This window comes from Pagrus major, chromosome 23 (genome assembly GCF_040436345.1).
Source record: "Pagrus major chromosome 23, Pma_NU_1.0".
Taxonomy (NCBI): Eukaryota; Metazoa; Chordata; class Actinopteri; order Spariformes; family Sparidae; genus Pagrus; species Pagrus major.
This window is the reverse complement of record NC_133237.1, coordinates 27,239,584-27,266,639: the sequence shown is the minus strand read 5'-3', so window position 1 is coordinate 27,266,639 and position 27,056 is coordinate 27,239,584. Positions and strand designations below refer to the sequence as shown.

Below are 27,056 nucleotides of genomic sequence, written 5' to 3'. Positions count from 1 at the left end.
TTAGAAATGCATGCACAGCTACATAAGATAAGATAAAGATAAGAAAGAAACTTTATAATCCCAAAGGAAATTCTTGTGCCTGAGATTGCTCAAAATAAAATAAAATAAAGTCAAATAAAAAAATAAAAGATAAAATATTATAGTAACAACAAGTGGGTTCCCAGGATCAGGGTCACACACTTGGTCCATATTTATGAGAATAAAAACAACAGAGTATTAAATAATAGTGAAATATAAAAAATAAAAAGTATAAATATAAAGTATAAAGATATTATGCTTGCAAAAGTAGTTTGTTACATATGAGCACATGTAATTTTCATGCTAAAGAGTAATTTAATAAATATGTGTCCATGTTTGTAAAATACTCAATATAGTCCTTTATTTAATGATAATAATTATATATCATCTCTATAAAATATATAAAATAACATTGCAGCTCTGTCTCATAAGGTCTCTATTGATAGGATTCATTAGATTTAACAGAAATATCTAAAAATATTTGTAAACATTGGAATATTTCCTGTGTTTACCTGCCAAGCGAAGCAGCCAATCAGCTGCCCGTATTCAGCTGATCTCCAATAACACACATTACGTCAGTGTAACGGACACGGATAAAAGCGCGTGTACAAACCTACCGGATGTCCACAGAGGGCGGAGGTGTGATTACTAACTGACTCCACCCACCGGCAGTGTCTCGGGTGAGTAAAACAAGCGCTCCAATGAATTTAAACGCTTGCCAGCGGTAGCCAATCAGCGCCTCTGTAGTACTATCTCGCTGCGGAGCCGTCCAATCAGCGGCGCTCTCGTCTTTGTTGTTGGTGATGACATGAAAATATTGTTGTTGCTGCTGGTCGGAGGCTGAGCGGCGGAGACAGGCAGCAGGCAGCAGGCAGCAGGCAGGCAGGACCGGGTCCGAGGGTTCAGAGGAGTCCATCGACGCGAACTGTTCGACTTTTTTATTTTGTTTTCGACCCTAAAGCGGCTGCGCGTGGCGAGGAAAGAGGCCATGTCTGTGAATATGGACGAGCTGAGGCACCAGGTCATGATCAACCAGTTTGTTTTGACGGCGGGCTGCGCCGCCGACCAGGCGAAGCAGCTCCTGCAAGCGGCCCACTGGCAGTTCGAGGTGAGCGAGCTTTATTCAGCGTGTACTCCGCGTCCTCCCGCGGGCGAGCTGCCGTTTAACCTTCGGGCTGTTTCCACGCACTCACAGCAACTTCCTGTGTCGGTTATTTTCAGTGTTGTGTGTCCGTCCTCGCGACCACGCGCCGCTGCGAGCTAACAGGAGCTAAGCTAGCAGCTGAGGACGTGGTGTTTGATCAACGGCCGTTTTTGTTTACATCCTCCTCAGGAATCCACCGTGTCATCGCCGAGCTAACTGTTGTTAGCTTCAGCTCGTCGCGATAACACACTCCTCGTAAAACAACATGGAGGCTGGCGCGGGCGCCCCGAGCTGCACTTTAATGGCTGTCAGAAAACAAACGGCTGCATGTTAACGTGGAGATCAGTGATGCCATCTTGTGAGCGCAGGCCCGCCCGATGACACGTTCCCACAGCAGAACCACAGGTCGGGCTGGTTCTGGTTCTGGTTCTGGTTCTGGTTCTGGTTCGGTCAGCTCTCAGGGTGAAAGATGGATCCCTGCCACACAGACCGCTTCAAAACAATCCTGTAATCACGTTTCCTGCGTGGATGGACAGTTTGGAGTTAATCAGCCAATCACAGGGTTTAAAAATGTCTTTGGTAACTGGATCATTTCAGGTTTTAGTCATTTTACAGGAGGATATAAAGAGGTCGCACTCACTGTACTCACAGCTGAGAGGTGTGACATTGATCCTGTTCAGTTATATATAGACTGATTAAGATGTATTATCCTTCCAGCTGTTCTCATTTATAAACCTGCTCTGCTATGAACGGTTATTTAAAGCTGAAATAATTAGACTGTTAATCTATTCTCAGCTCCCAGCTCCTCTGATGTGCCTCTGTCTGCTTTACACGACTGGAAATTGAATTAATTTTGGATTTTAAACAAAACATGACATCAGAGACGCTTTCTTCATCGTCGTACAACAATCTTGTATCTCAGCGACGAGCAGCAGAGAGAACAAGTTAAAACAAGAGCTGCAACGACTAATCGACTGGCTCTCAGCTGTTAGATTAATCGCCTGCTCTTTTGATAATCGATTAATCAGTTTGAGTGAAAAAGTCCAAATCTTCTGATGTCGGCTTGTTAAATGTGGATATTTTCTGGTTTCTTTCCTCCTCTGTGACAGTAAGCTGAATAACTTTGGGTTGTCGACGAAACACTGAACATTTCTTTACCATTTTCTGACATTTTATAGACCAAACAACTAATCGATTCAACGAGAATATAATCGACAATGAAAATAATTGTTGGTTGCAGCCCTGCAAGACGTTTGAACGCATCATGTTTCAGTAAAATCAAGAACACAATTGTCAGCTTAAAGGGCTGGAAGGGAAGCTAGAAAGGTGGCAGGGTCCGCCACATATAAACAAAGTACAGTACAAACAGTATGAAGTTGTGTAGTCCTTTAGGGTCAGTTTGTGTATTCAGTATATTCAGTCATGAAAACAAAGAGAGTTTGTCAAAGGAAATGAAAATAGACTTTATCTGCAGCCCTGCAGTTATTACCCTCAACTCTACTGCTCACGTCAGCTGACTGGGGGTCAAAATGGCCGCCGTATTACCGACATCTCCTCAAAGTGATCCTAACATGAGTGGCTGTGAGGAGCCCTCTGGCCTCAGAACAGCTGACAGACACCTGAAGGATCTTCCAGATGGCTCTCTCCTCAAACCGCTCCTCCGCCTGCGTTAATGACCAATCTGTCGGGGCTGTGCCGCCAGCGTTGGGCCACAGCCGGGCCAGGTGGTTCAGCAGAGGGGCGGGTGGAGGCGGCTCGGCTCAGCTGCTCTCTTGTGTTGTGATCGCCGTCTTAACTCGCTCAGGAGCTCAGAGGTGGAGCTGCAAAGGAGTCGGGAGGAGGTTTATTTTAGGTTTGATATTGGCCTGACAGTATCTGCAGCTGTTGTGATAATCGATCCACTTACTGATTCATTCTTTCAGTCACTTTTCAAACATTGTCTGGTTCCAGCTTCTTAACTGTGAGGATTTGCTGCTTTTCTTTGTCATATCTGACAGTAAATGAAGAGTCTTTGGGTTTTGGACTGTTGGTCGGACAAAAGAAGCAGTTTGAAGACGTCACTTTGAACTCTGGGAACTTTTTTTGACATATTGTAGACAGTTGGGCTGCACATTGGATAACTGACATTGCAATATTTTGGTTTTCTGCGATAGATGGGAATTGTTACCACATAACTTGAATCGCTCTGTTTGGATATAAGGAATCATCCTAGAAGCAACAAACTCCCTTAAATCAGATGGAATTATTCAATGATTCTCTTGTAGATTACAGGACGTTTTCCTTTTGTATCAGGCAGTAAAGAAGTTGTAGTATTATTATTATTATATTTTGCAGCCCTGGTAGACAATAAATGTAATAATTGTGGCAATAATCTTGAGAATAATGGATGATGAAAATGATTGTTAGTTGCAGCGCTGGGTTACAGTTTCAGTTTGTTGGTTGCAGCTTCTCTGTAAGACAGTTTTGTGCTGCTGTCTGACTGATATGACAGTGAAGTGAAACAGGAGTGTAAGCTGAGAGTGATTGGTAACTGACTCAAGTTCTCAGAGACGGTCCTGTCACTGCAGTGAGTCACTCACCTTCATGTTACCTGAACAGCAAAAACAGTGCAGAACCACAGACACAGGAAAACATCTGACTGATGAAACTTCAGGTTGGATAAAAGGGCGTCCTTCTACATAAACATTTAATTTTACAGATGCTTTCCTTCAGGACAGAGCGTGTCATAAGTCATTTAACCACGTGATTAAAATTCATACTTTGACACTGTGACTGCAGTTTAAAGGCAGAGCTGCTTCAGAGGCAGAAATAATGAGCTGTTGGTCGGACAAAACAATTTGGATTCGTCACCTCGGGCTCTGGAACATATAGTCGATTGTCAGCTATTGAATTCATCAGGAAGTATTTTGAAAATCAATTTATCGTTTTGAGACATTTTTCAAGAAAAAATTCTGGATACTTTGTTTTCTTTCCTCGTGAAGGACAACAAACTGAAATATTATATATATTTTTGGGTTGTGGTCTTTTATAAACCAAACAACTGATCGATTAATCGATCCCTACCAGCTCTAAGGTGCTAATCTACAGAACTTTCTTTATGACTGATGGTTTATTTTAAATATAACAAAAGTTAAATGAACCCGTTTCCCGTATTCTTAATTAATCAGTTAATTGTTTGGAAAAAAGTATCAATCATAGATTCTCAGAGTCCACAGAGACGTCTAAAGAACTCAAAGATGTTCAGTCAGAAATGATGTAAAACATAAAGAGCTGCAGATCCTGACGCTGCAGAAGCTGAAACCAGACCTTGTTTGTTGTTTTTGAATGATGAATTCATTTTCTGTCAGTGGACTTTATGTTGAGCTCACAGTTTCAGCTCTGATGTATCTGAGCTCTGAGAACACGGTGCGGTTGTGTTTGGCTGCTCCGTCAGTGTGAGAAAGTAGTAAAAAGGTCTTTGTTTGTGTCGGCGGTGGCCTGACTATTTCCTCGGCGCTCCGCTCGTGGCTGCGAGGCCGAAGGCATCTTCTGTCCTCGGCTGTCACCCCGTCGGTCCGGAGCCTCTAGACAACATCAATGCTGCGTTTACAGATCACATGTAGACGATGTTATAGACGCAGGTTGTTGAGCTTCTGGTTTGACGATAGTACAAAACCTTTTTTCAGCGGGTCATTGTTGTTTGAGTTCCCTGAACCAAAAAACATCAAATGTCTCCACACAGCTCGTCTCAGAAGTCTCGATCACAAACTGATCTGAAAAGATGTTATTTACACCCTTTTATGTGAGGAAATCTTCTCTGTAGCTGCTAAGCTAAAAGTGTTAGCGTGCCGCTTGCTGAGGATGTACATAACATCTTTTGGATTGCACTGAACGAGCCGTTTGGAGACATGCGATGTTTTTTTGGCTGTGTTTCTGTTTTAGAAGTCTCCAGATACTTCAGTTGTTTAGCAGAATGCTGCAGCTGTGAAGCTCCAGAAATGTTTTGTGGACTACGAAACTTCACCTGACTTTATATCAGCATGGAGGGAGGAGACTTAACCGTGACTGACTTAACCTTTTGGATTAACTGTTCCTTTAACTGCTAAACTGACGTTGGATCAGTTGGTGTTATTATTACATAAACTATCTTTTCTGTGTTTCTTGTTTGGTCACCACTGAGGAAATGAAACGTTCTTCATTGAGGATCCTTTAAGGAAACCTTGGTAAACTGGGCAGTCAGCTGTAGGTTAGTGTCTCTGTGCAGTTTGTGTTTGCAGCAGCAGGAAATGTGAGCTGACAGTGTGACATTAGTGAGTGACGCTCAGTGAACCTGGTCCTGAAAAATAAACTGAGCGGAGACAAAGAGCAGCGTGGACTCACTGGCTCTTTACACAATAGCAGCAAAGCACTTTGACGCTTTGATATGTGTGTCACGTTGTACGGCAGACATTCCTGCACCGCCGCTGCTGTTGTCAAACAACCAGAGCGTGGGGGTGGGGGTGAGTGGGTGGGTGGGCGGAGGCTGTGGGGGGGGGACCACTGCATTCATTGAAGTGTTGGCAGGAGGAGAGGCCTCCGGTGGAGGGGAAATGGAGGCTACACTGAGCAGTAGAACAAGCTCACACTCCCTCCTGCTCTCACACTTTCTGTCCTGTCGGTGCCTCGTGTGTCTCCATCACGTTCACATAGTTTAACTCTCAATTCGTCTTTAAATGAATATATTGTTTCACAACACGTTCTGATTTTTGACTTGTTTCCAAACACGACAAATACTCAAAATCTCACCAAGTATATTTGTGTAATTACTATTCAAGAACGTCTCATTACACTAAGACACAAACATCTACACAGAAGCACTTCAATGAGATAAATCAGAAACACATTATACATTATTTTTTAAACTATTTTCACTTGTTCCATCAGCAGTAATAATCTGACTAATGATTACGTATCACGAGCAACAAACACCTTGCAAAGTTTGTGTTAAATGGTCAGGCTCGATGAAAAAGCCGTTTCAATCGTGTCCAACATTAGAGGCCGATCGTCATCTTTCCTTAAATCGTTTAAAAAGTGAATGAACTTCTGAATGGGTGGCATCAAAAACTACTAAACTTCGTTTGGAGAAGGAGGAATCTTCTAATGCTGAATGATCTCTACTGTGTTATAGAGTCGGCCATCTTGGTAGTTAACTTCACACATGAGTGAGTGTTTACCTAACGAATGACATCACAGCAGCTCTTCCCGTCATGAGCGTGAATGAGATCCAGAGGAATGTTTTCTCCTCCCTGACGTGTTTAGGCTGGTTCTGCTCTCTTATCAGACGGTTGTTTCTGTCTCTCTCAGGTCATCCAGTGTGTTTGTGTTCACGCCGGCCTCGTCTGCGTTCACAACAAAGAGGAACAATACGAGAAGCCAGCTCATTTCCTTGTTAACACAGGGAGGCGGCCATGAAACCTGCTGTTTACATTTTATAGTGACTCGGTGTTCCAGTCAGTCGGGTTCTCGTCCTCCAGCAGGAAGGAGACTCGACTTATGATTATCTTTATGAATAATAACTGAGCAGATTCTTCTTCCAGTTAATTGATTCATAGTTTGGGCTTTAAATGAAGAAAGTGGTGAAAAATGTCCATCTTAGGTAACGTCTTGAAACAGTCTGAACCAAAGTATTCAGCTGAACATCAATGAGCCAAAGAATCCTCGTTTTAACAGCTGGAACCAGTTTTAATATAGAAGCTGATTCATTTTCTGCCAATCATCTAATCCATAGATCAATCAATCATTTCAACTGTTATAGTTTAGAAGAGAAGAATTCATATTTGAGCGTATTTGGCAAATATTACCTAAACAATTGACTCCTAATTAAAGTAGTTGCCAACTCAACTCAACTCAGCTCCAGTTTGTTGTAGCTGAAAATCAGTTTTTCAGATTAGTTTTGAACCAAAATGAACATTTGTTAGTAGTTTTTCAGACAGAAACTTCCTGCATTCAGAATTTTGCATTGTACCCGTCTCACATAGTTTGTTGAGTTGTGTACTCACATTTTCCCAAACGATTCCAGCAGTGTTCAAACCAGAGATCCACAAGTTTACTCAAAGTCACGGTACGTTTCATTTGGTTGCTGTTTCTGGGATTCGGAAGTTGGTGAATGAGACTAAAGTTAATACGAAGAAAACTTTAAAACATCACCTCGTCTGTGAACATTGTGCCTGAGTCACGTCACATAGATTTTAATCAGCAATGTGGATTATGATTGGTGTATAATAGTTGATAGTCCCCTTTAATATAACAAAATGAGCTTTTGTTCAGAGGAAGTCAAATTCATCTGAAGCCTTCCTGTTACACTATCAGTCAGTTAGCTCGTAGCTAATCTGAAAAAGCCTCTGTGTGGTCGACAAACCCTGTTTTAGATCCCAGCGTGGAGATAATAGTTTTAACCCTGAACTCACGTGACCTGTTGTGTTAACCGACCCGTGGACTGATGGTGGAGAGGAGGAGGAGGAGGAGGAGGAGGAGGAGGAGGAGGGGTCAGCTTTTCTTCTTCTAACGTTTGACATCTCCTCTTCTTCATCTTGTGTGTTTCTAATCTGAATAAATCAAACTGCTCATAACACCACCTCCTCTCTGTCTGTCTCTCTGCAGACGGCCTTAAGCTCCTTCTTCCAGGAGGCCAACATCCCCAGCCACCACCACCAGATGGTAAGTGCATTTAGTGCCTCTAAAAAGGGAAAAAAACTTGACTTAAGGCATGTGTGGCTGAGCGGAGGCTGATTCCTCTGTACAGGATGGTGGGATGGATGCACCCACTGACCTGCAGAGACACACAGCTGGTCCGCACACACGCACGCACACACACACACACACCAGCAGGGCTCAGTGAACTGGATCAGCACTAAAAGCATGCTTTTAAAGCACATCCAGTTTTTTAATCAAAACCTTTTTTAATGAAATGTGAAACAGTCGGATAAAGAATAGTTTTATTACAGTCAGTAATAAACTGGAGTGATGCAGTGTAATAAAACGGTCACAGTACAACTTATTGTCCTCAGCTGCTGATGTGTTAAGCTTCCTAAACACTGCTTTTGTTGAATGCTCTGAATTCCCAGGCCCTGTGAACTACCCACCGTGCACACGTTCTGTACTGGATCCACATTACCTTTAAACAAAGAATAAAATAAATACATTCACTAAAGAATCATGATTCTGTTTTTTACCATTCCTGAATCAATTGTATACAACTAGCGCCTCTTCTATTAGCTCAATGCTAACACATAAACAATAAAAACAACATAAAACAACATCACCAGACTCCCTTAACAAATTGCATGATTTTAAGAGTTGTTGTGTGAGGAGAATATCACACCTCAGTCTGAAGAAGAAGAAGAAGATGATGATGATGATGATGATGATGATGATGATGAGGCTCTCTTAACCTGCCATTATTAGCAGCAGATGTTTGTGAACACACTGATCCAACTATTGAACCAGTAACCACAATATCACCCGACTCCCTTAACAAATGTTGTGATTTTAAGAGTTGTCACGTGAGGGGAACTTAACAAACTTTCTGAAACGCTGTCTCTGACAAATTCTTCATTATTAGGGCCTTCTTGTGAATTCAGCAAATGTTCTACTTGAACTTTTCTTTCTTTCTTTGTGTAAAAACATCAGGTCTGTTTGTTACGGTGATGGACGAGTTTATTTGCCTGAGCTGAGAGTCGGTGCTCTTCTGAACGTTGCTGCTCTCTTATGGCAAATTCACATTTAGCTTCTAAAACTGAAGTTCTTTATTATTTATGGTAATTTAGTTTTTCGGCAGGAAACTCCAGACACTCACTTCATTTGGGCTGAAACCGATCCCAGAGGGAGTGTCTGCCTCTGATCACAGTTACATTAAGAGTCTTTGTGCTGTAAGGAGGGTGTGTTCAGTCATAATAACATTTAATCTGTAACACAATAATTATCGGCTCATGAGGAGGATTCACTCCGTTTGAATGAATCAAATAATGACTGTGTTGGTGCAGAACTTGCGTCACTGTGCAAACAGAGACGTCTGTGTCCTTGGTCCACTGCTGCTTATGCAACCATGTTTCTTAACAGTCTGAATCTTCTCCCACTAACCAACCACAGTGCATCCTGGGATTTGTCCCATCCTGACCGTGCAGAAACAGCACGCCAACATCTGCAGCCGTGTTTTTGTTTTCAGTCTGAAGCAGTTTTTTTTCCTCCGGCTGTTCTCTTGTCGGTGTACGTGCCTCTCCGTCTCTCTGGGTGGAGCGTGTTGGAGCTCAACAGAACGAGGAAGTGTGTGAGAGGCGGCGGCCATGGTTTGTTATTATTTTGGGTGCAGTGCAGTGACATCATCTCACCCGAGGCTCTGGTGTGTAGGGAGAACAGGATTGTTCACTGGAAAAGGGAAGCAAGTAGACGCTCAGGGTGAGCATCAGCTGCAGGACGGCCTCTTGCTCCCCCCCCCATCCATCTCCTCCATGATGGCCTTGAGGAGCGTGCAGGAGAAAGAAGTCAGTGTTGCAGCAATAATGAGACCGTAATCAAATATTAACTCTCTCTGCTGACAACAAGTTAACCACAGAGGAAAATTCACAGAGAGAGGAGGCTCCGAGAAAGAGCTCTTACTGTGAAGAGTTTGTCTCAGACAGAAACTGATAGACTCGAGCACAGATCAATAAAATAAACAGACGTGTGAAGACAAAACTGTGCAAGGATTCTCGAACGTATAACTCACTGATCCACATCTGATTTTTATTTAAGGACAGGAGTCCTGAACGACTGTCGATAACAAAATAACGTTAAATCGATTTATTAACATCTCTCACATCTCACGTCTTTATTTGATTATTAAAAAATGTTAAATGTTGTAAAACTACTTAAAAATGATCAGAGATAGGCTACCTGAGTACTTGTTGTTCAAGAACATGTTTGAGTTCGCTGGTAACAATTCGATAAGATCTTTTTGATGATAGAAATGGTCTGCTATACACTGGTGTGTGTGTGTGTGCGTGTGTGCGTGCGTGTGTGGTAGTCGTCGTTCTCCCCCTGTGGCATCATGAGAGGTGTTGTTGTTTCTAACGTTCACAGTCTTGCATTAACATGAATTACAGAAATTGCAGTTTTGTTAATGGAGTCTGGTGGAGGGAACAGAGTCCGCAGTGTGTGTCTCATCATCCAAACACAGAGTTCAGGAGGGAAACAGCTCAGTTGTTTTGGTTGTCACACAATCATCCTCACAAATGTGTGTGTGTGTGATTTATGTGTGTGCACATGCCTGAGTGTGTTTTTTCTAAATATACCGGTAGTCCTTCCCCCGGCCTCCTGCTGCACAGCTGAGAGGACCCCTCCTCCATTTCTGGCAGCTAGTGTGTGTGTGTGTGTGTGTCTCTGTGTGTGTCTGTGTGTGTATGTGTGTGTGTTTAATTGACGTTCTTCTCACTGAGGACTTTTGGCATTTAGCAGCGTGTCGCTCTCGGCTCACGTTACCTCGGTCAGAGCCGGAGGACTGTACGGAAAACACAGTGTTGTTTTAACGGCTCATTACAACATGTTTACACATACATCACACACGCACAAAAGATTCCTGATTTAAAAGAGGAAACATCTGATCAGATAATAAATCAACAAAATAAAGAGTTGAACACAAACTGTGATATTTGATTTTCCAGTCTTGTTTCGACTGATGCTGATATATTAAATCATTGGAGAAATAATCTATAGTTTACTGAATAAATATGAAAACAAAGTATATGTTAGGACTTGAACTGGTGAACTCTGATCCCTGCGTCAGACTGAGGGATTGCTCTGTTTTTACTCGTTGACGGTCGCCTCCCCTCCCTCCCTGAGGTGAGCTCTGGCCTGGACGTGAACTTTCAGCCCTCATTGGTTTGTTTTTAAATCATCTTGATGAGTGAAACACCTTCTGGTGGCAGCTCAACTTTAAAAAGGCCTCCATCACCTCCAACCTTAAACCTGCGGCCTGCAACATTCTCACAAACGTTCTGATTCAGATGCAAAGTTAAATTAACTCTCTTTATTTATTATCGAACATTAACAATCAGTAGTTAAGAAGTTGAGAAGGAAAATGTTTTGATCAGCAGCAGCTGTTTGTGAACACACCGTCTGTTTCAACTGATCCAACCATTGAACCAGTAACCACATCGTCACCAGACTCCCTTAACAAGTGTAGTGATTTTAAGAGTTGTTTCATGAGGACAAACTTAACAAACTTTGTGGAACAGCTTCTTTGTCCCTGTGGAGAAAGTCCCCAGACTCCCTTAAAGAATGTCTCAATTTAGTGAGTTGTTGAGGAGAAACACTCTCTCTCGCTGTTGTCCATGTAATTTTAAAGACATTTAGAAAAGTGAACACAGAATTGGTTAAAACGACTTCCTGTTAACTTCCTCCTCTTGTGTCCGTCCTACAGATGTGCACTCCCAGAAACACGCCCGCCACGCCACCCAACTTCCCGGACGCCATCACCATGTTCTCTAAGCTGCGAGCGTCAGAGTGCGGCTCCAGCACCGGCAGCGGCCCCTCCCAGGTGTCGATGGCGTGCTCCCCGCCGGCCCCTTCCTCTACTTCAGGCTTCAGCTCCTTCTGGGCCTCCTCGCCACCCAGCCACCAGCCGGCCTGGCTGCCCCCATCATCACCCACCGGCCACCACATGCACCACCACCACTACCACCACCACATGCAACAGACTCCCATGTGGCCCCCCGTCTCTCAGCCCAGCGGCTCCCAGCAGCCCCCCGTTGTATCGGCGCTCCACGGCCAGAGATGAGACTGAGTGGCGGGCTGCGGGGGGGCAGGGCGGCTGGTTCAAGTGTAGCCAAATAATCTGTTTGGGAGGGGGAGGGGGTGGGGGTGGGTTGTCGAGGGTGGGGGGGGTTACATGTGTGGAATGAGAGGAAATGGAAAAAGACAAAGACACTGCTGATTTCCTCTTGTTTTTCTAAGTGAAGACGAGCAGTTCGGCTCTGCAGGAGACACTTTTCACTCCGTCTTCATCTTCGTCATCGAGCCGAGGAAGAACCGCCTGGCTCACTGATGACACACTTCACAGAGTCCGGGGAAAAATGCAGAAACTTCTTTTTCATCATCAATGCAAACAAGCCCAGGACCCGACAGAGCACTCACTGAGGATAGGAGCCATGTGATCTGTTGAAGTGATCTTTTCTTTTTTAGAAACTCCTCTGTCAGAGGCAGGAAGTCGGCAATAACCAGCAGATAAACAAAAGGAACGGAGCTCAAATCCCCAAATGTTTCCACACGTCTGTTCTGTGGTTTGGAGGAGGTGGAGTTTGATTTGCAGCCTGAAGAACGCTTCAGTGACGCTGAACTGTGGCTGGTTGTGTGTGACGTTAACGTCAGAGACACCAGGTGATCTCTGTGGTTTAAAACACTTCCTGCTGTTCTGAAGGTGTTTCAGGAATCTTCAACTGTCAAGATGACAAAACGTTCTGCAGCATCAAACCAATCAGTGTCAGTCCACGAGAGAAGCGTCTGTTCGTTAGCGTATCCTGAAGAGGTTAGCGTAGCTGCTATGTGCTGTTTTCACGCTTCTCCAGACTGACTTCAGTAAGAGTTTGATTCACCAGCTGTGCTCTCCTACTGCTGATCTGATTGGTTGAAGTAAGCCTGTGATATACGGATGGTTCGTCCAATCACCTGCCAAGTATTTTTGAAAGGGCCTTCCCTTTTCAAACAGTTTGTAGCAGCGCCTTTCAGAAGGTTCTGTTGAACCCCTCCAGAACCGCAGGAAGTGTTTTCTGAACTGTAGTGACATGGTCATACAAGAGAGACACAAACTGGTGTTCAGTTGGACGATGTGTCAGAGAAACGGAGTGAAGAAAGATGAACGATAAAGAAATGTCGGCAATGTTTGCAATAATTTGATCATTGGGAGACGGAGAGCTGCCACGTTTATATCGTAGTTTTGTTAGGAATCATTTCAGGCCGACTGTCGGAGAAGCAGGAGAGTCGTTTTTACATGTTCCTGATCGCTCCTGGCTTCCTGTTAGTTTGATAATGAGCGGCAGTTCTGTAAATAAAACCTCAGCCAAATGATTTCAGTCACGCTGACGACGGCCTCACAGGAAAGCACATGAATCTGATTGGAGAATATTTTGATGATGTTTCTGTCCGTCTGTGTGGGTCAGAGGCCGACTCAGTGATTTTCCACACAACCTTTCAGACGCTCAACCACTCCTACCTCTGTCTGTCTGAATGGGAGAGGCCCCTCATGTGCTCTGAATGTATTCACACACAGACAGGATCAGACGGTTTGAACAAGTACAAACTGCTGCTGAAAGAATTCAGTCCAGAGTCTTAAACGATTAAACCTCGACGAGACTCTGCACACAGGATCTCGTATAGGTCACAACGATTCACCCGTAGGTTAGCGTCAAAAACAAAAAGTCACCTTCACTTCATGAGAGAAAGTTGTTATTGTCGACGTCAGGGAGCGATGATGCAGAAAAGAAAAACAGGTTTTTCTTCACAGCTTCACACAGACAATCAACTGTTTCTGATTTTCTTGTTTCTTTTCACGCCTGCTCACTTTTACTGCAGGTTTGTCTGTTTGTCTCGGGGAGGTCAGACTTCACTGACAGCTGTTTTCCCTTCATTAATAACATTTGATTAGATTTACTTCTACTGCACCACATTTTAGAGGAAATACTTTACTTTTCATGCAAAAACTATGAGCTGCTTTCAAAATCTGATAAATTATAATTTATTTAAAAGTTCAGCAGAATAAATGTTGGCTCAGTATGTTACTGCAAACGACAGATATGTTGAGATTGAGAATTTTCAGTTTTATATTGTGCTAATCGTCTGGTTAGGTTTTGGCGCTAAAACCACGTGGTTATTGTCAGGAAATCATCATGTTTTGGGCTTAAATTCAGGGTTTTGTGGCTGTAAACCCACCTGGAAAATGTCCCAACAGCAAACTTGTGATGGATCACACTGTTAACAGTCTGCAAATTGATTTTTATCGCTGGCTGAAGTGAATGTAGGTCAACGGACACGAAGTCCCAGGACAAACTTTTCAAGGAACTAAAAGCTCGTTATCTGTGTTTCCACTGCAGCCTAAAGACCCGTGAAGATTTGATGAATTACTCCGCTGACGTATGAAAAAGCGCCGGCTGTTTTTACGTGTTTTTACGCTCGACTGCACAACAACTTTATCTTTGTTCCGTCTGTCGTTTGCTTTGTTCTGTGTCGAAGCACCATGAGCTAAAAACAAACTGGTTTGCTGCAGCAGATTTTAAAAATGGATGCTGAAATAAAATGCTGCCAGTACTCGACCAATCAGAAACGTTCAGGGCTTCCTGTACTTTGGGAAAGTACAATCCTCCGAGCAGGGATTTTTTGACGAATAAAAAAAATGTCCCAGGAACTTAATTTAGACCCTTGTTTCGGTGGTGGAAGGTCGAGTTCCTCCAAAGGTTCCTCGTCCCTGCGGTGGAAAGGTGGCGTCATACGTTATTATTTCTAATAAGCAGCATGGTTTAAAAGCAGACATTTTGACCTGAGGGCGGATTTTTCCTTTAAATCAAATGCTGCAGCTGTTTGTGGACAAGTTGAGACAAACGTCTGAAATGTGTTGAACTGCCTGGTTAGTTTGGTGACGGATGTGTCTTTGATGAACGAGCTGCAGGTTTGGGAGGTTTGTGTTCGAGCTTCCTGCAGAGCGGATAACTGGTGACTCTGGAGCTCTGACAGCTGATGTGTCCCAGCCACCCTGAAGTCAACTGGCTGACGTCCTCTTTAAGACACTTTACCTCCCAGTCAACTCTTATTTTGCTCTCACCAAGTGGATGATGGTATTTTTTGTCAGATATTCACTCTGTTCTAATCCATGGCTCTTTTCTAGAGATTTCTCTCAAGTACTTTGTGTTCATTTCCTCTGTTGAAATTTGTATTTATATGTTTAATAAAACAAGGTATGATCTGCTACGTCCTGTGTGTTTTTCCCTCACTGCTGACGGTGTTACATCACTTTGTTTTTACTGTAAGAGCTGACGGTCGGTTGAGAAAGCACAAAAACGTTCCTCTGAAGTGACTGAACATTGAGGAAGGAAGTGGTGGAAGTGTCAAACTGAGCTGCTGATTCTCATCAGATGATGCGTGATAATGAGAGCGTATTCGAAGAAGAGAAAGGAAGAGTTACGTTCAATGACACAATTAATCAACTGCTGATAATACAGATTCAATAACAGTGTGAGTCACGGAGCTTTAAAGAGCCACAGACATGACTGAAGACAATACTCAGTGGTGAAGTATTCAGATTAATTACTGAAGTTAAAGTACAAATACAGTCACGGAAAAATACCCTATTACAAGTAAAAGTCCAGAAATATTATCAGCAAAATGTATTTAAACAGAAGTTAAAGTACCTGTTGGTAGTAGTGCATTTTTAAATCAATTTATTTTATCAGTAATTTTATTGAAAAAACACTAATTGTAATAATCAGAAAAATGCTGAATATCAGACACTGCCAATTACAACAATGTCAAAGTAACATTATAAGTTATAAAGTCCTGCATTTAAAATTCTTCTTCAGTAAATTTACAGAAGTGTCATTACTTTGAAATACACTGAGAATATCAGCAGTAAAAGTACTGGTTGTGCAGTAAGATGTCTCCTGAGTCTGACATCTGATTCCAGTGATGGAATGTAACTAAGTACATTTACTCAAGTACTGTAATTAAGTACAATTTTGAGGTACTTTTCTGCTACTTTACACTACCACTCCACTACATTTTGGAGACAAATATTGCACTTTTTACTCCACTACATTTATGCCACATGCAGCAGAGGAGACACACTTGGCTGCTCCAAACAACATGCAGTATAAATATATATACATAGCGAGAGTCAGTGATACAAGCCTCCATATGTTGTTCCCTTCAACTGTCAGACTGTGTGGCAGGACGCCAGGACCCTGGGGAGTTGCATCATGAGGGGAAACACATCACTACTACGAACTGAAGTGTACTTCCTGTTCACAGAAACACGAGGCTGAGAGCAGGAAGGACTCGCTGATGAGTAAAGATGAAACAGACGAGGAGGAGGACTGAACTCACTCTGAACTGTTCATCTTCCTGTCCTGTTTGAAGAACTCGCTTTGATTCAAGACACTTTCAATTTTTTAATCTATTTTATTGTGACTGAAGCAAGAATAAGTACATCTGCTCAAGTACTCAGAGGTACTTTACTTGAGTATTTCTTTTTTCTGTTACTTTATACTTCCACACCAGGCAAATATTGTACTTTTTACTTCTTACTACTTACAATTTAAAGGTAATTAATAAAACTCAAAGTACCTTGAAATTGCAGCTGAGTAAATGTACTTAGTTACATTCCACCACTGCTGGTACTGATTCAATATCTTGTGTCCCACTGAGTGGAAAAATCCTCTGAAGCAACAGGAAGTGATCAAATTTACACTCAAGTTTATTGATTATTATTGACATTATCATTCATAAGAACAACATTTAAAGTGTCTGATCACAAAAAATCAAAGTAAAGTAAAAAAAATGAGCAAGTAGTGGACTGTAGTGGTGTTTGACAGGTGCATTATGGGACATGTAGTGCAGCAGGTTACCTTCTCTCTGCAGAATCACATATAAAACAGTACAGAGCGTTCTGTCGCCCCCTATAGGTCGAGCGGCTCGTCAGCCTGTCGCCCTGCGTTGCTGTCTGCTGCAGCTGAAGCCTGAGTGAAGGAGCTCTGAGACGTGCAGCCCAGAGCCGACACGGGCCAGTCCCGACCCGAGCTGCTGGAGGCTGGACACACAGGAGGAGAGGAGGGGGGTTAGAGGAGACATACAGGGGTCACCTGGTGGAGGATGATGGTCGGATATATTGCTTCCATCACATGACCTCTTTCAGACGAGTGGATAGAAAACATCCAGAAGACACATTTAGGTGTTTCAAGTTTTTTTCTGTTCTGGACATTTCTTCAAAGTAGTGCATTTTTATTCAAAAACCCTTATTTTTATATTTAAACAAAATGTCAGAAAACTTAACATAATGTAGGGAATCAACTGTGGAAGTTTTATGCTGATATCTGTTAGTAAAAATGTTTATCTTATTCATCATTTTCTGTCTATAAACGTCTGAAATCTTACAATACATATCTTTAAAGCAGAAATCTATATTCTGAAGGTTTTACAGAGGGCTTAGCACATATATCATTCACAGCCTGATTTATAGAACATTTCATTCCTAAACATATGCTGTGTTGATGTTTTTTATCGGCCTTTAACAGTATTTTCAGATTTATGGAGTGATAAAAAGAGAAATCCTCTGTAACAACCTTTGAAATTGGAAATTTAAAGGTGGTATCTATCAGTTACATTTTCTCCCCCTTTATATTTCTATATCATGTTGGCTGCGTGGATCTAGAAAAGTTGGTGTGTACTCTTCTCTAGTTGTGTGTGTATATTATATATTTGACTTTGTTGAATATCACTTTTTCTGCCACAACAACCTAATTTTTACATTTAATCTTATATAAAACTCTCTGCTCAGGGTTGTGATGATGAACAGAGACAGCTGATAATCAGCTTGATGATCTTTGGTTTCAGTTCAGGGGGAAAACTTGTTCAGACAGCTTTCACATATTATATTAATATGAGCACAACATGGACATCTTTAGACTGAGAGAGGAAACCACGGATGGGATGAGGAGAACTGTCACACCTTCACCTGTGTGTGTGTGACTCACCTGAGCGGCTGCACTGGGCGCTCTTGGCACTGTGGGTGTGATGAAGCTGAGCAGCGTGACCGACCTCTGGAGACGCAGCAGGTTTGTGGGACAGAGAGGACTTTTTGTCTTTACACAAACCTGCAGCCATCAGAGCACAGAGACGACGACGTTCAACAACAACCGGCAGCACAGAGCAAACAGAGCGTCTGTTGCCTCTCAGCCAAAATACATTCAATGACATTTGTTCTCACAAATCATGTTGGACAGCAGACAGCAGGGACGGACTTCAGCAGGTGTCAAATCACTTCTTATTATATTTCACATGAAGCTTCAGGTTCAAGGCTGAAAGAACCAACGAAGACCCTGGACTAAAATTCCTGACAGCTCATAAAATAATATAATAATAATAATAATATACAAACAGTGCTACCTGCAGACACCTGAGAGTCAAATAAAGAGAAGGATTTAAAAAAGGTAAGTTTGCTGCCTTTACTTGTACAATGCTGTGACTTAACCAGAGTTTATAAATATGTTAAATAGTGTGGTTTGGTCACATTTACGGACGTTTAAATAAAAATTTACCGTCTTTGGTGGAGATCGTAGGTAGTTTACTGTCTGTGTTTCTGACAGCAGGTGTGTTCAGGCGACCTTTGTAAATATGCCCGTCCATTCCGATAATATCAACCTCCTCTGACTAACACACACACACACACACACACACACACACACACACACACACACACACACACACACACACACACAAACAGAGGGAGAGAGTTATTGACATCTGATCGATCCAGTGTATTTGTTGAAAAATGAGAGAAATATTCTTTTTTTTCCTAAACTTCTCATTCTGAAGTTAATCTTGATGTCGCAGTGCACCGTCTGTAGAAGAATGACACCATCCACATATAGATTAGTTCCCTATAAACATCACTTTCACTACGATATTCAATCTGACGCCAGGCTGGATTTTTCATGTAAAAATGAAGGACGGATTCTGGCACAAAGAAGGCGGCTGCCATTGTGCAACCAAAAAAGGAAGAGGCATTGTTTTCCCCGGTCACTGTCCACAGGTCGCGGTGGAACAACTAGAATAACTGTGGAAACTCTACACTGCAAAAGAAAAAGAAGCCCGCTGGTGGAGGAGTGAATCAGTGTTCTCTCCCACATTAAATGACTCTATACTGAATTTATATATAATAAAAGATGTATAAACTCCTGTCTGTCGTACCTGAATCATAGCGTCCACCTCAGTCTGGGTGTGGTGCTTGTGCAGGCCGGTGCGTCGCTGGCTGGCCGAGGTGACAGTGTGCCTCCCCCCACAGCTCCGCGACACAGTCAGGTGACTGTAGTCGGTCCGCTCAGAGATCCGCTCGCTGTTCGGTCAGAGAGAGCTTTACAGAAGTGAGGACAGAGTACCTGCAGCATCTCTGTTTTACACATTTACACCCCACTTTTAGCTTAGCAGCCACAGTGAGGATTTCATCTTAAAAAAGGGTATAAACAACGTTTTTTCAGATCAGTTTGTGATCTTAGGGCTTCTGTAGACATGGATTACAGCAGACGAGCTGTATGGAGACATTTGATGTCTTTCTGGCTGTTTTTTTTAGTTGTTTAGCAGAATGCTGCAACGCTGTTTTGCTGCGAAGCTCCAGAAATGTTTTGTGGACTAAGAAACTTCACCTGACTTTATATCAGCATGTGGGGGGAGGAGATAATGACTGGATTTTCATTTTTGGGTGAACTGATCCTTTAACTGCTAAGCTATAGCACTTCAAGCTTTTAAGACTCATGCGCCCCCTGCTGGTGAAGAGAGGGAACAGTAGATAAAGCGAGAGCAGTTAAACTGAAGGTAACTCTACTGATCTCACCTCCTGTAGTGCTGTCGAAACCGCTCCAGAGCGTAAACAGTAAACGGCCTGATCGACTTGTGTGCCGGGAATCCAGGAGAGGAAGGAAGCTTCACCAAATGTCTTTTATTGTCCAAAGGGGAGACATGAACAAACAAGAGCAAATTAGTCATTTTATTTTGTAATATGAGGGATAATTTAAAAAAATGCCAGATAATCTGGGATCTAAATGGTCAGTGTTATCAGCTTTGACTCACGTTCCAGAGGTGTACTTGACAACAGGTCGGTCACAGGAGAGGCAGTGAAATCTGCCCACGAGTTGTCTGGAAATAAACACAAAGAGACGTCACTTCTCCTCACTGCTGAAGATACACAGCTCTTTGTTTCACAGTGTGTATTAGTAACCATGAGTAGGCATGAGATGGACATATGAACACGTACTTTCTTAAAGCAGCAGCGTCCTCGTGCTCTGGAGCTTCCTGAGCCTGCAGCTTCTCGTGGATGTTCTTCCAGCGACCTTCCAGCTGCTTCTTCACAGAGTCCAACTCGATCCTGTTCAACTACAGAGATCAGAGGTCAGATATCATGTCACATATCAAACCTTCACATGTGACGCTCCTGTCTGACAGTATTCACCTTACACTCCATCTCTGTGGAGAGTTTGTCGATGACTTTGTGCCAGTCCTGCTCCTGACCCGTCACCTTGTTCAGCAGCTCGTGGAACGTGGCGTTGAGCTGCTCCGTCACAGAGTCAAACTGCAGGCGGCTCACTTTGCTCTCCAGAGCAGATTTATCTGCTTTCTGCAGGTGTGGAGAGACAACAAGAAGCTTAGGACTGGAAGAGGCCTTCAGAGTCTGGTGATAATGAAATATCATCAGAAATATGAAAGCTCCATGATAGTCATAACACATACTTAGAACTGTGACTATTTATTAATATATATTAATTGACTGACTGATTTTATTACCCGAACGGGCTTACAAGACACCAATATAAAAAAGGGTTAGCAACATATAAACTGCAAATATCACTAAACAAATCAACCATCTTGATGTTTTTAGAGCTTTAGAAACAAAGTTATAAGCATTAAAAATAAACAACCATATCATTCTGTATCGTCCGAGCACCAGAACATTTCCTTATTCATGTATACACACAACCTGCTGTCCTCTAAAGCGATTCCTCTTCTCAGCTGTGCAACCAAAGACCTTTGACTCCGAGATAACATATGGTCCAGTGTCATACTTCTGCTTGATTTCAACATATGTCTGTAATTTTGGTTTTAACAAAATATCATTTAGCCATTTTTCTTTCATATGCAGTGAGTAACTAACCTCTAATTGTGCTCATGTAACAAGATAAATTATCTTCCTCAAAAATAGGATGAGTCTCTGTATTTCACAGAGTCAGAGACATTGTGGAGGCTGGAATAATGTAACCGGCTAAATGAACCTTAAGAGCCGCAGGTGATATTTTACAACATTGATGGACAAATACGTCTCTGCAGCACATTACATAAACATATCTGAAGTAAGGTTAACGCTGCTGAATGTTTTAAACTGAAATTCTAGCCATATCTCAGAAATTGCCCATTGAAACAATGAGTTACTGTCTCTGTAGTTAATATGAACTTGTGTATTTTGCACATTTATCTGTACAGACCCGTCCGACTCTTCTCGTATCAACAGTATTTATCCTTCACTAAGTTAAAATGAACCCACTTACGATTTCTCTCTCAACCATCCGTTTGTCAGCCTTCTTCTCCTCCAGCTCCTCCGTTGTCTTGTACAGTTCCTGTGGAAACAGAGTTCAGCAGTTACTGTAAGCAATAATGAAAATCATTCCTGCTAAACACAGTTAAGAATATTTCCAGACTTTTCTCCTTTTTCCATCACAAATCATTAGTTCATTTGACTTCTTCAGGACTCAAACAAGTAGACATACATAATGCAATAATTACAGTTTGTGCATAATATCGTTATTACAACAAACACCATGTTTAAAGTAATAAAAGTACGCGCTGATCGATTATCTTAACAGGTATTATTACACTGTAAAAAAAATTGTTGGACGTCTATTAAATTTGGAAAAGTTAATACATCATCTGGCAGTAAGTGCAAGTCAAAATGGAACAATACATAGTTATATATATATATATATATATATATATATATATATATATATATATATATATATATATATATATATATATACTGTATATATATATATATATACTGTATATATATAAATAAATATGTATATATATATATATATATATATATATATATATATATATAGATATAGATATAGATATATAGATATAGATATAGATATATACATATATAAATTAAATTGTTGTCAGCTATTTTGATAATCAATTCTTTGGTATTTTTTTTACACAAAAAAAAGTTAGTTAAATCTGAATATTTTCTGGTTTCTTGCCTCCTCTATGTTAGTAAACTGAATATCTTCTCATTGTGGACAAAACAAAACATTTGAAGACGAAATACTGATTTTACATTTTTCACCATTTTCTGACATTTTGTAGACCAAACACCTAACTGATCCTAGTCCTTGAAAATACAAAGACAAAGTAAGAAGAGCAACATGGACGGTGAAAGTTGTCTGTCTGTCTGTCTGTCTGTCCACCTCTATGTGTGTCTGTCTCTGTCTGCTGTCCTCTTGTAGACTCCGGCTGCTTTCATGAAGTTTTTCACATTCAGCTTGAAGCTGCAGGATCGCCTTCTGCACGTCGTCCACCAGCTCCACGTTCTGAAGCACACACACACCAAGATACACACACAATTACACACACACATTAGTGTTAAAATATACAGTTCTGCATCAGTTTAGTGAAAGTGAATGAAGTGTTGGATCAGTAGATAAAAACATGTCCAATCTCCACAAGGGATCACCCACCAGAACTTTATTCACACATATTTAATTCACACACACACTAAACACTGATTTCTGTCACATTAGTTTCTTAGGTTCATAAACGTGTCCTCCAGACTGTCCAGCTTTAAACAGCGACATCACCTCATATGATCACAAGCAGAAAACACACTATGTGATACTGAGGAGTTGATCTTGGTGCTGATGTCTGGATCGTGTTTAACTTCACCCACCTTGTCCTGCTCACTCATCAGGTTCTTTATTAAAGCTCTCTGCTGGTTCAGCTGATCCATCAGGTTACTCGACACATCCTGTGAACCTGAATGTAGAATATGATATCAAGAAATTAGTTCAAGTCAGTGAAGTAACAGATTCAAACTTAATCTGATAAATTCTGCTGCAATAAGTAGCAGCTAAGTCTGATACCACTGTCCACTGTACAGTAACTAAAAGGGCAGATCAGGTGATGTAAAGTTACCTTTGTGAGTGATGAGCTCTCTGAGGTGTGTCAGCTCTGACTGCTCCACCTTTGTTTCTTCCAGCGCTGCAACACGAGCTTCCAGCTTGTTGAACGTCTCCCTCTGTTTGCCGATGTTCCTCAGAGCCGCCACCATCTCTGGGTAGCGCTCTGAGCCGGCGGCCTTTAGAGACTGAAACACACCAGCAGACGGCCGGCCTGTTCGTGGACGAGTCAGCTGTGGAGAAGCCTCTCTGTCCGGCCGGGTGTCAGTTGCTTTCTGGAGAGTTGAAATTTGTCCACTAATCGATGGAGAACGAGGAGCTGCTGACCTGTCGGTTCCCTCGACAGGGTGGGAGGAGGAGGACGAGCTGGTATGAGAGGCTGCAGTGTTTACAGTGAAGGTGCTGCTGAAAGGTGTGTGTGTGGGTTTGACCACAATAACCCCTGAATTTACACGCTCCTGTAAAAAAGTAGAGACATGCTGACGGTTATTTTAGGTTTCTGGTGATTTTATAGAGTTTGATCTCAGCCTGGTATTATCACTTCAGCTATCAGCTTTTCCATATAAACATAAAGAGAGATTTAACTGACTCAGTGATTAACACCAACATTGAGGGACACATACCTGTGTACTGTGAGATTTCAGTTTCAATCACTGAAATCTAAAGCAGGATTGTAGATTCTCCTAATATTTTCTTCTTTGCTCTTTCTAAGCGAGTCATTTTGGATGCTGATTTCTACACAAGTAGCATCACTAGAGTCCCCTTTATCCGTTCACTCAGTGCACATCAGGATTTAGTCATGACAGTCTGGATTACTGCACCTCCCTCTTCCTGAAACCAGTTTCATCTCTCACCTTCTGAATGCTTTCTGTCTCACCGAGCAGAGCCGACTGCATGTCGTCCCAGGTCACACACTGAATCAGCTCCTCTGGCTCTGGATACTTCTGAAATGTTTCCTTCAAAGATCTCTGACGCAGCGAGAACACGAGATGAAACTTTAATCATTATTTATAGACAAAAGGTCATTGCAACAACTTTTAGTTGTGAGAGCAGGAAGACTCTCCTGCAGAGAGGAGAACGTTCTTCATCTCTCTCACTCACCACAGTTTCCTCCAGGTCGTCCACACGGTGGCAGCACTTCTCCACAGCAGTGACCGTCTCTACACCAACCATCTGACACAGGAGAGGAAATACATTACTGCAACACTGTAATCTCCACTGAGGTTTGAATAATATTGTTAATTCATTAAAATCTCTGGACTGTGTCCTCTTTTCTCAGAGGAGAGAAGAGCTGATGGTGATGGTTTGTGGTTCTGGTTTAGTGATGTCCTGTTTGACATTAAGAGTCTCTGCCTATGTGTCATGTTTAGTTTCACTTCCTGTCTCTTGCCTTTTAATGTGACTTGATGGCCCCTGTAAAGCACTTTGAGTTGCCTTGTGTCTGAATTGTGCTCTACAAATAAACTTGCCTTGTCTTTGTGATTGTCCTGATTTGTTTCACCTGTGTGTTTCCCCGTCAGTACGTCTGTTTGCTGCTCATGTCTCATCAGTGTCTGTGTTCCCAGCGCTTCATTGGTTTCTACTTTGTGTTTTTGTATTTCCTTAGTTATTGGATTGCTTCTGCATGTTGTCTTGCTTTTTGTTACCTTCACCTGCCTGCCTGGAGTTGCATTTGGTTCCTTTTTGCAAACCTGAGTCTAACTCAGCTCTTACCATGTTCTCAGACCATAAGCCTAACTTTGAGGAGCAGCTACAGTATGTGAGTGATTTGCAGGCTGTCTTTGCCCTGAGCCACGCCTCACAGGCTGTGCAGAGTACAGGCCAATGCACAACCCTCTGATTGGTGGAGGTTGAACCTGCACTCAAAGAGGAAGACTTCTCTCCTCTGAACATTTTTGGGAAAAATAAATTACATTTACTATATTTTCAATTTCAGTCAATGCTACAATTGAACATAAATCATTAAACACAAGGTAACTTTTTAGTGATGATGCACATTCAATACTAAAACATGAGGTCTCTACCAACGACATGTAAGTGTGACTTATGTAGGTTTAAGTGTATTAATAATACAGCAATTTACATTTCATTTATAGTTTTAAACAGACTACATTTCATTTATGAAGCATGATAATAAAATTCATAATGTGTTCAAAGATCTCAACTTTTAAAAGGTTGCAGTTTCCTCAAACTCCTCAACTCCCCTATTGAATCTCTGTCCGACTCCTCCGTCAGGGACACATGGTCTGTAAAATGTCGAAAAATGTTCATTACAAATCTCCTGATGCCCACAGAGATGTCTTCAACTGTCTTTACCTCGTTTACTGGCACATTAAGCAAAGAAAAGCAGACAACCTTCACAATTAAAAAAAGCTGGAGAATGTTTGTCATTTGTGCTTTAAAATGACTTAAATTATCAATCGATTATCAAAATAGTTGATTTATTTAATTGATTAATCAACTGATTTATTTCAGCTTAAACTCTTAAATCTCTCAGGAGATCTCAGGGTTAGTGTCAAACTTATCCCCCACAAACTACTTTTTCAGATGTATTATCTCAGAAATACTTTCAATATTATAACTGTTGGTTACACTGTGAAGATTAGAGTCTTGTTTTGTCAGTGATCGTCTCACCTTGTGTTGTTGACGGAGCTCCTTCATCTCTTCCTTCACGTTGTCTTTTTGTTCGTGGAGTTCCTGTATGAGCTTCATGACCTACAGAGAAACCAGACAGACACTTTAAAATCAATCACTGATGATATACAGTTTAAAGGACTTCTTCTTTCTTCAACTTGTAGAAAATAAAAAGATTATCACCGCATGGATTTATGTAAAACATTACTCAATTTGTTCTGCCTGAGGGATCTGAGGAATGTCTCAGGAATCTGACTCCATCCATCTGACCTCTGACCTCTGACCTCTGACCTCTGACCTCGGCGGACAGAAGCTGACAAACAGGGTGAAAATTGATCCAGGTGTTACAGAAGAGACAAATCCAGCTGTTACACTTTTTCACATGAGCTCTCTCAGGCTGATAATCCCTCCTTCAACCAGGTTATTTAAATTTCCTGTGAGGCTGTCAGGGTTTGTTGGCAGAGTCAACGGTTACATTCAAATTGTTCTTTGTGTGTGTGTGTGTGTGTGTGTGTGTGTGTGTGTGACACAAACTGAAACAAAGGACATTCCTGAGCTGTGTGTTTAACTTGTGCCAAATGTGTCCGGACATGAGATGATGCGTAGCGACCCCACAGAGCTTCAGCAGCGTCTGAATGACTAACAGCTTGTTAATAAGTTCACACTTCAAGGCACTTTTGACCCGTTATTGACGGGGACTAGTTATTTTATTTGACTTTTCTACTCAGTAACCTACACGTCTATGTCAACTACTGCTTCAAGCAGGGCTGCAACTAACGAGTATTTTCATTATCGAGTAATTTAGCTATTATTTTTTTAATGATTTATCGTCTAATTGTGAAAAATGCTCATCACATTTTCCCGGAGCCAAAAGAGTCCAAAACCAGAAAGACTCTTCATTTACTGTCATAAATGACAAAGACAAGCAGAAAATCCTCACATTTAAGAAGATTTTACTGAGATTTTGCTTGAAACGTGGCAGAAACAACTTATTGATTATCAAAATAGTTGGAGATTAATTTTCTTTGGATTGAATAATTGTAATTTTAAACAAGACATAATCTAAGATGTGAACAGCAGTAGAGCTGCAACTAACAATTATTTTCATTACTGATTTATCTACCAATAATTTTCTTGATTAATAGATTAATCTTTAGAACAATGAATACCAGAAAACTGATTAAAAAATACTGTTAGAGTGTACAGAAGCTTAAAGTCTACAAAAATGCTTTTTTTGTTTATCCAACAGTCCTCAGCTCAAAAGTGTTTCATTTCCTCACTGAAGACTTCGACACCAGCAAACATTTACATATGAGAAGCTGGAACCAGAAATATTACAT

At 41.7% G+C, this 27,056-nt stretch overlaps 2 protein-coding genes across 2 annotated transcripts; one reads left to right on the top strand and one right to left on the bottom strand.

Moving 5' to 3' along the window:
* The first annotated feature begins 681 nt into the window (after positions 1–681).
* On the top strand, positions 682–15,112 carry ubald2 (UBA-like domain containing 2). Its single transcript, XM_073494431.1, has 3 exons — positions 682–1,126; positions 7,781–7,837; positions 11,577–15,112. Exons 1-3 carry the CDS (start codon positions 1,007–1,009, stop codon positions 11,931–11,933), a joined length of 534 nt encoding a protein of 177 aa, XP_073350532.1. The 5' UTR covers positions 682–1,006; the 3' UTR covers positions 11,934–15,112.
* Positions 15,113–16,624: 1,512 nt separating this feature from the next.
* Positions 16,625–24,838, bottom strand: LOC141019462 (uncharacterized). Its single transcript, XM_073494389.1, has 15 exons — positions 24,796–24,838; positions 24,184–24,255; positions 23,937–24,050; positions 23,099–23,540; positions 22,854–22,939; positions 22,375–22,497; positions 21,451–21,519; positions 20,361–20,525; positions 20,166–20,284; positions 19,982–20,047; positions 19,746–19,847; positions 19,106–19,250; positions 18,454–18,565; positions 17,890–18,009; positions 16,625–16,946 (listed from the first exon to the last, which is right to left on the bottom strand). The coding sequence occupies exons 1-15, from the start codon at positions 24,796–24,798 to the stop codon at positions 16,816–16,818; spliced, it is 1,869 nt and encodes a 622-aa protein (XP_073350490.1). The 5' UTR covers positions 24,799–24,838; the 3' UTR covers positions 16,625–16,815.
* Between the last annotated feature and the right edge of the window lie 2,218 nt (positions 24,839–27,056).

Excerpts from the sequence above, each read along its gene's own strand:
- ubald2 (XM_073494431.1), top strand. The coding sequence starts at position 1,007 with ATGTCTGTGAATATGGACGAGCTGAGGCACCAGGTCATGATCAACCAG. Across the intron at positions 1,127-7,780 it reads CGGCCCACTGGCAGTTCGAG|ACGGCCTTAAGCTCCTTCTT; the intron begins GTGAGCGAGCTT and ends GTCTCTCTGCAG. Across the intron at positions 7,838-11,576 it reads CCAGCCACCACCACCAGATG|ATGTGCACTCCCAGAAACAC; the intron begins GTAAGTGCATTT and ends TCCGTCCTACAG.
- LOC141019462 (XM_073494389.1), bottom strand. Across the intron at positions 18,010-18,453 it reads TACGATCTCCACCAAAGACG|GTTTGTGTAAAGACAAAAAG; the intron begins GTAAATTTTTAT and ends TGATGGCTGCAG. Across the intron at positions 16,947-17,889 it reads CGCCCAGTGCAGCCGCTCAG|CCTCCAGCAGCTCGGGTCGG; the intron begins GTGAGTCACACA and ends CTGTGTGTCCAG.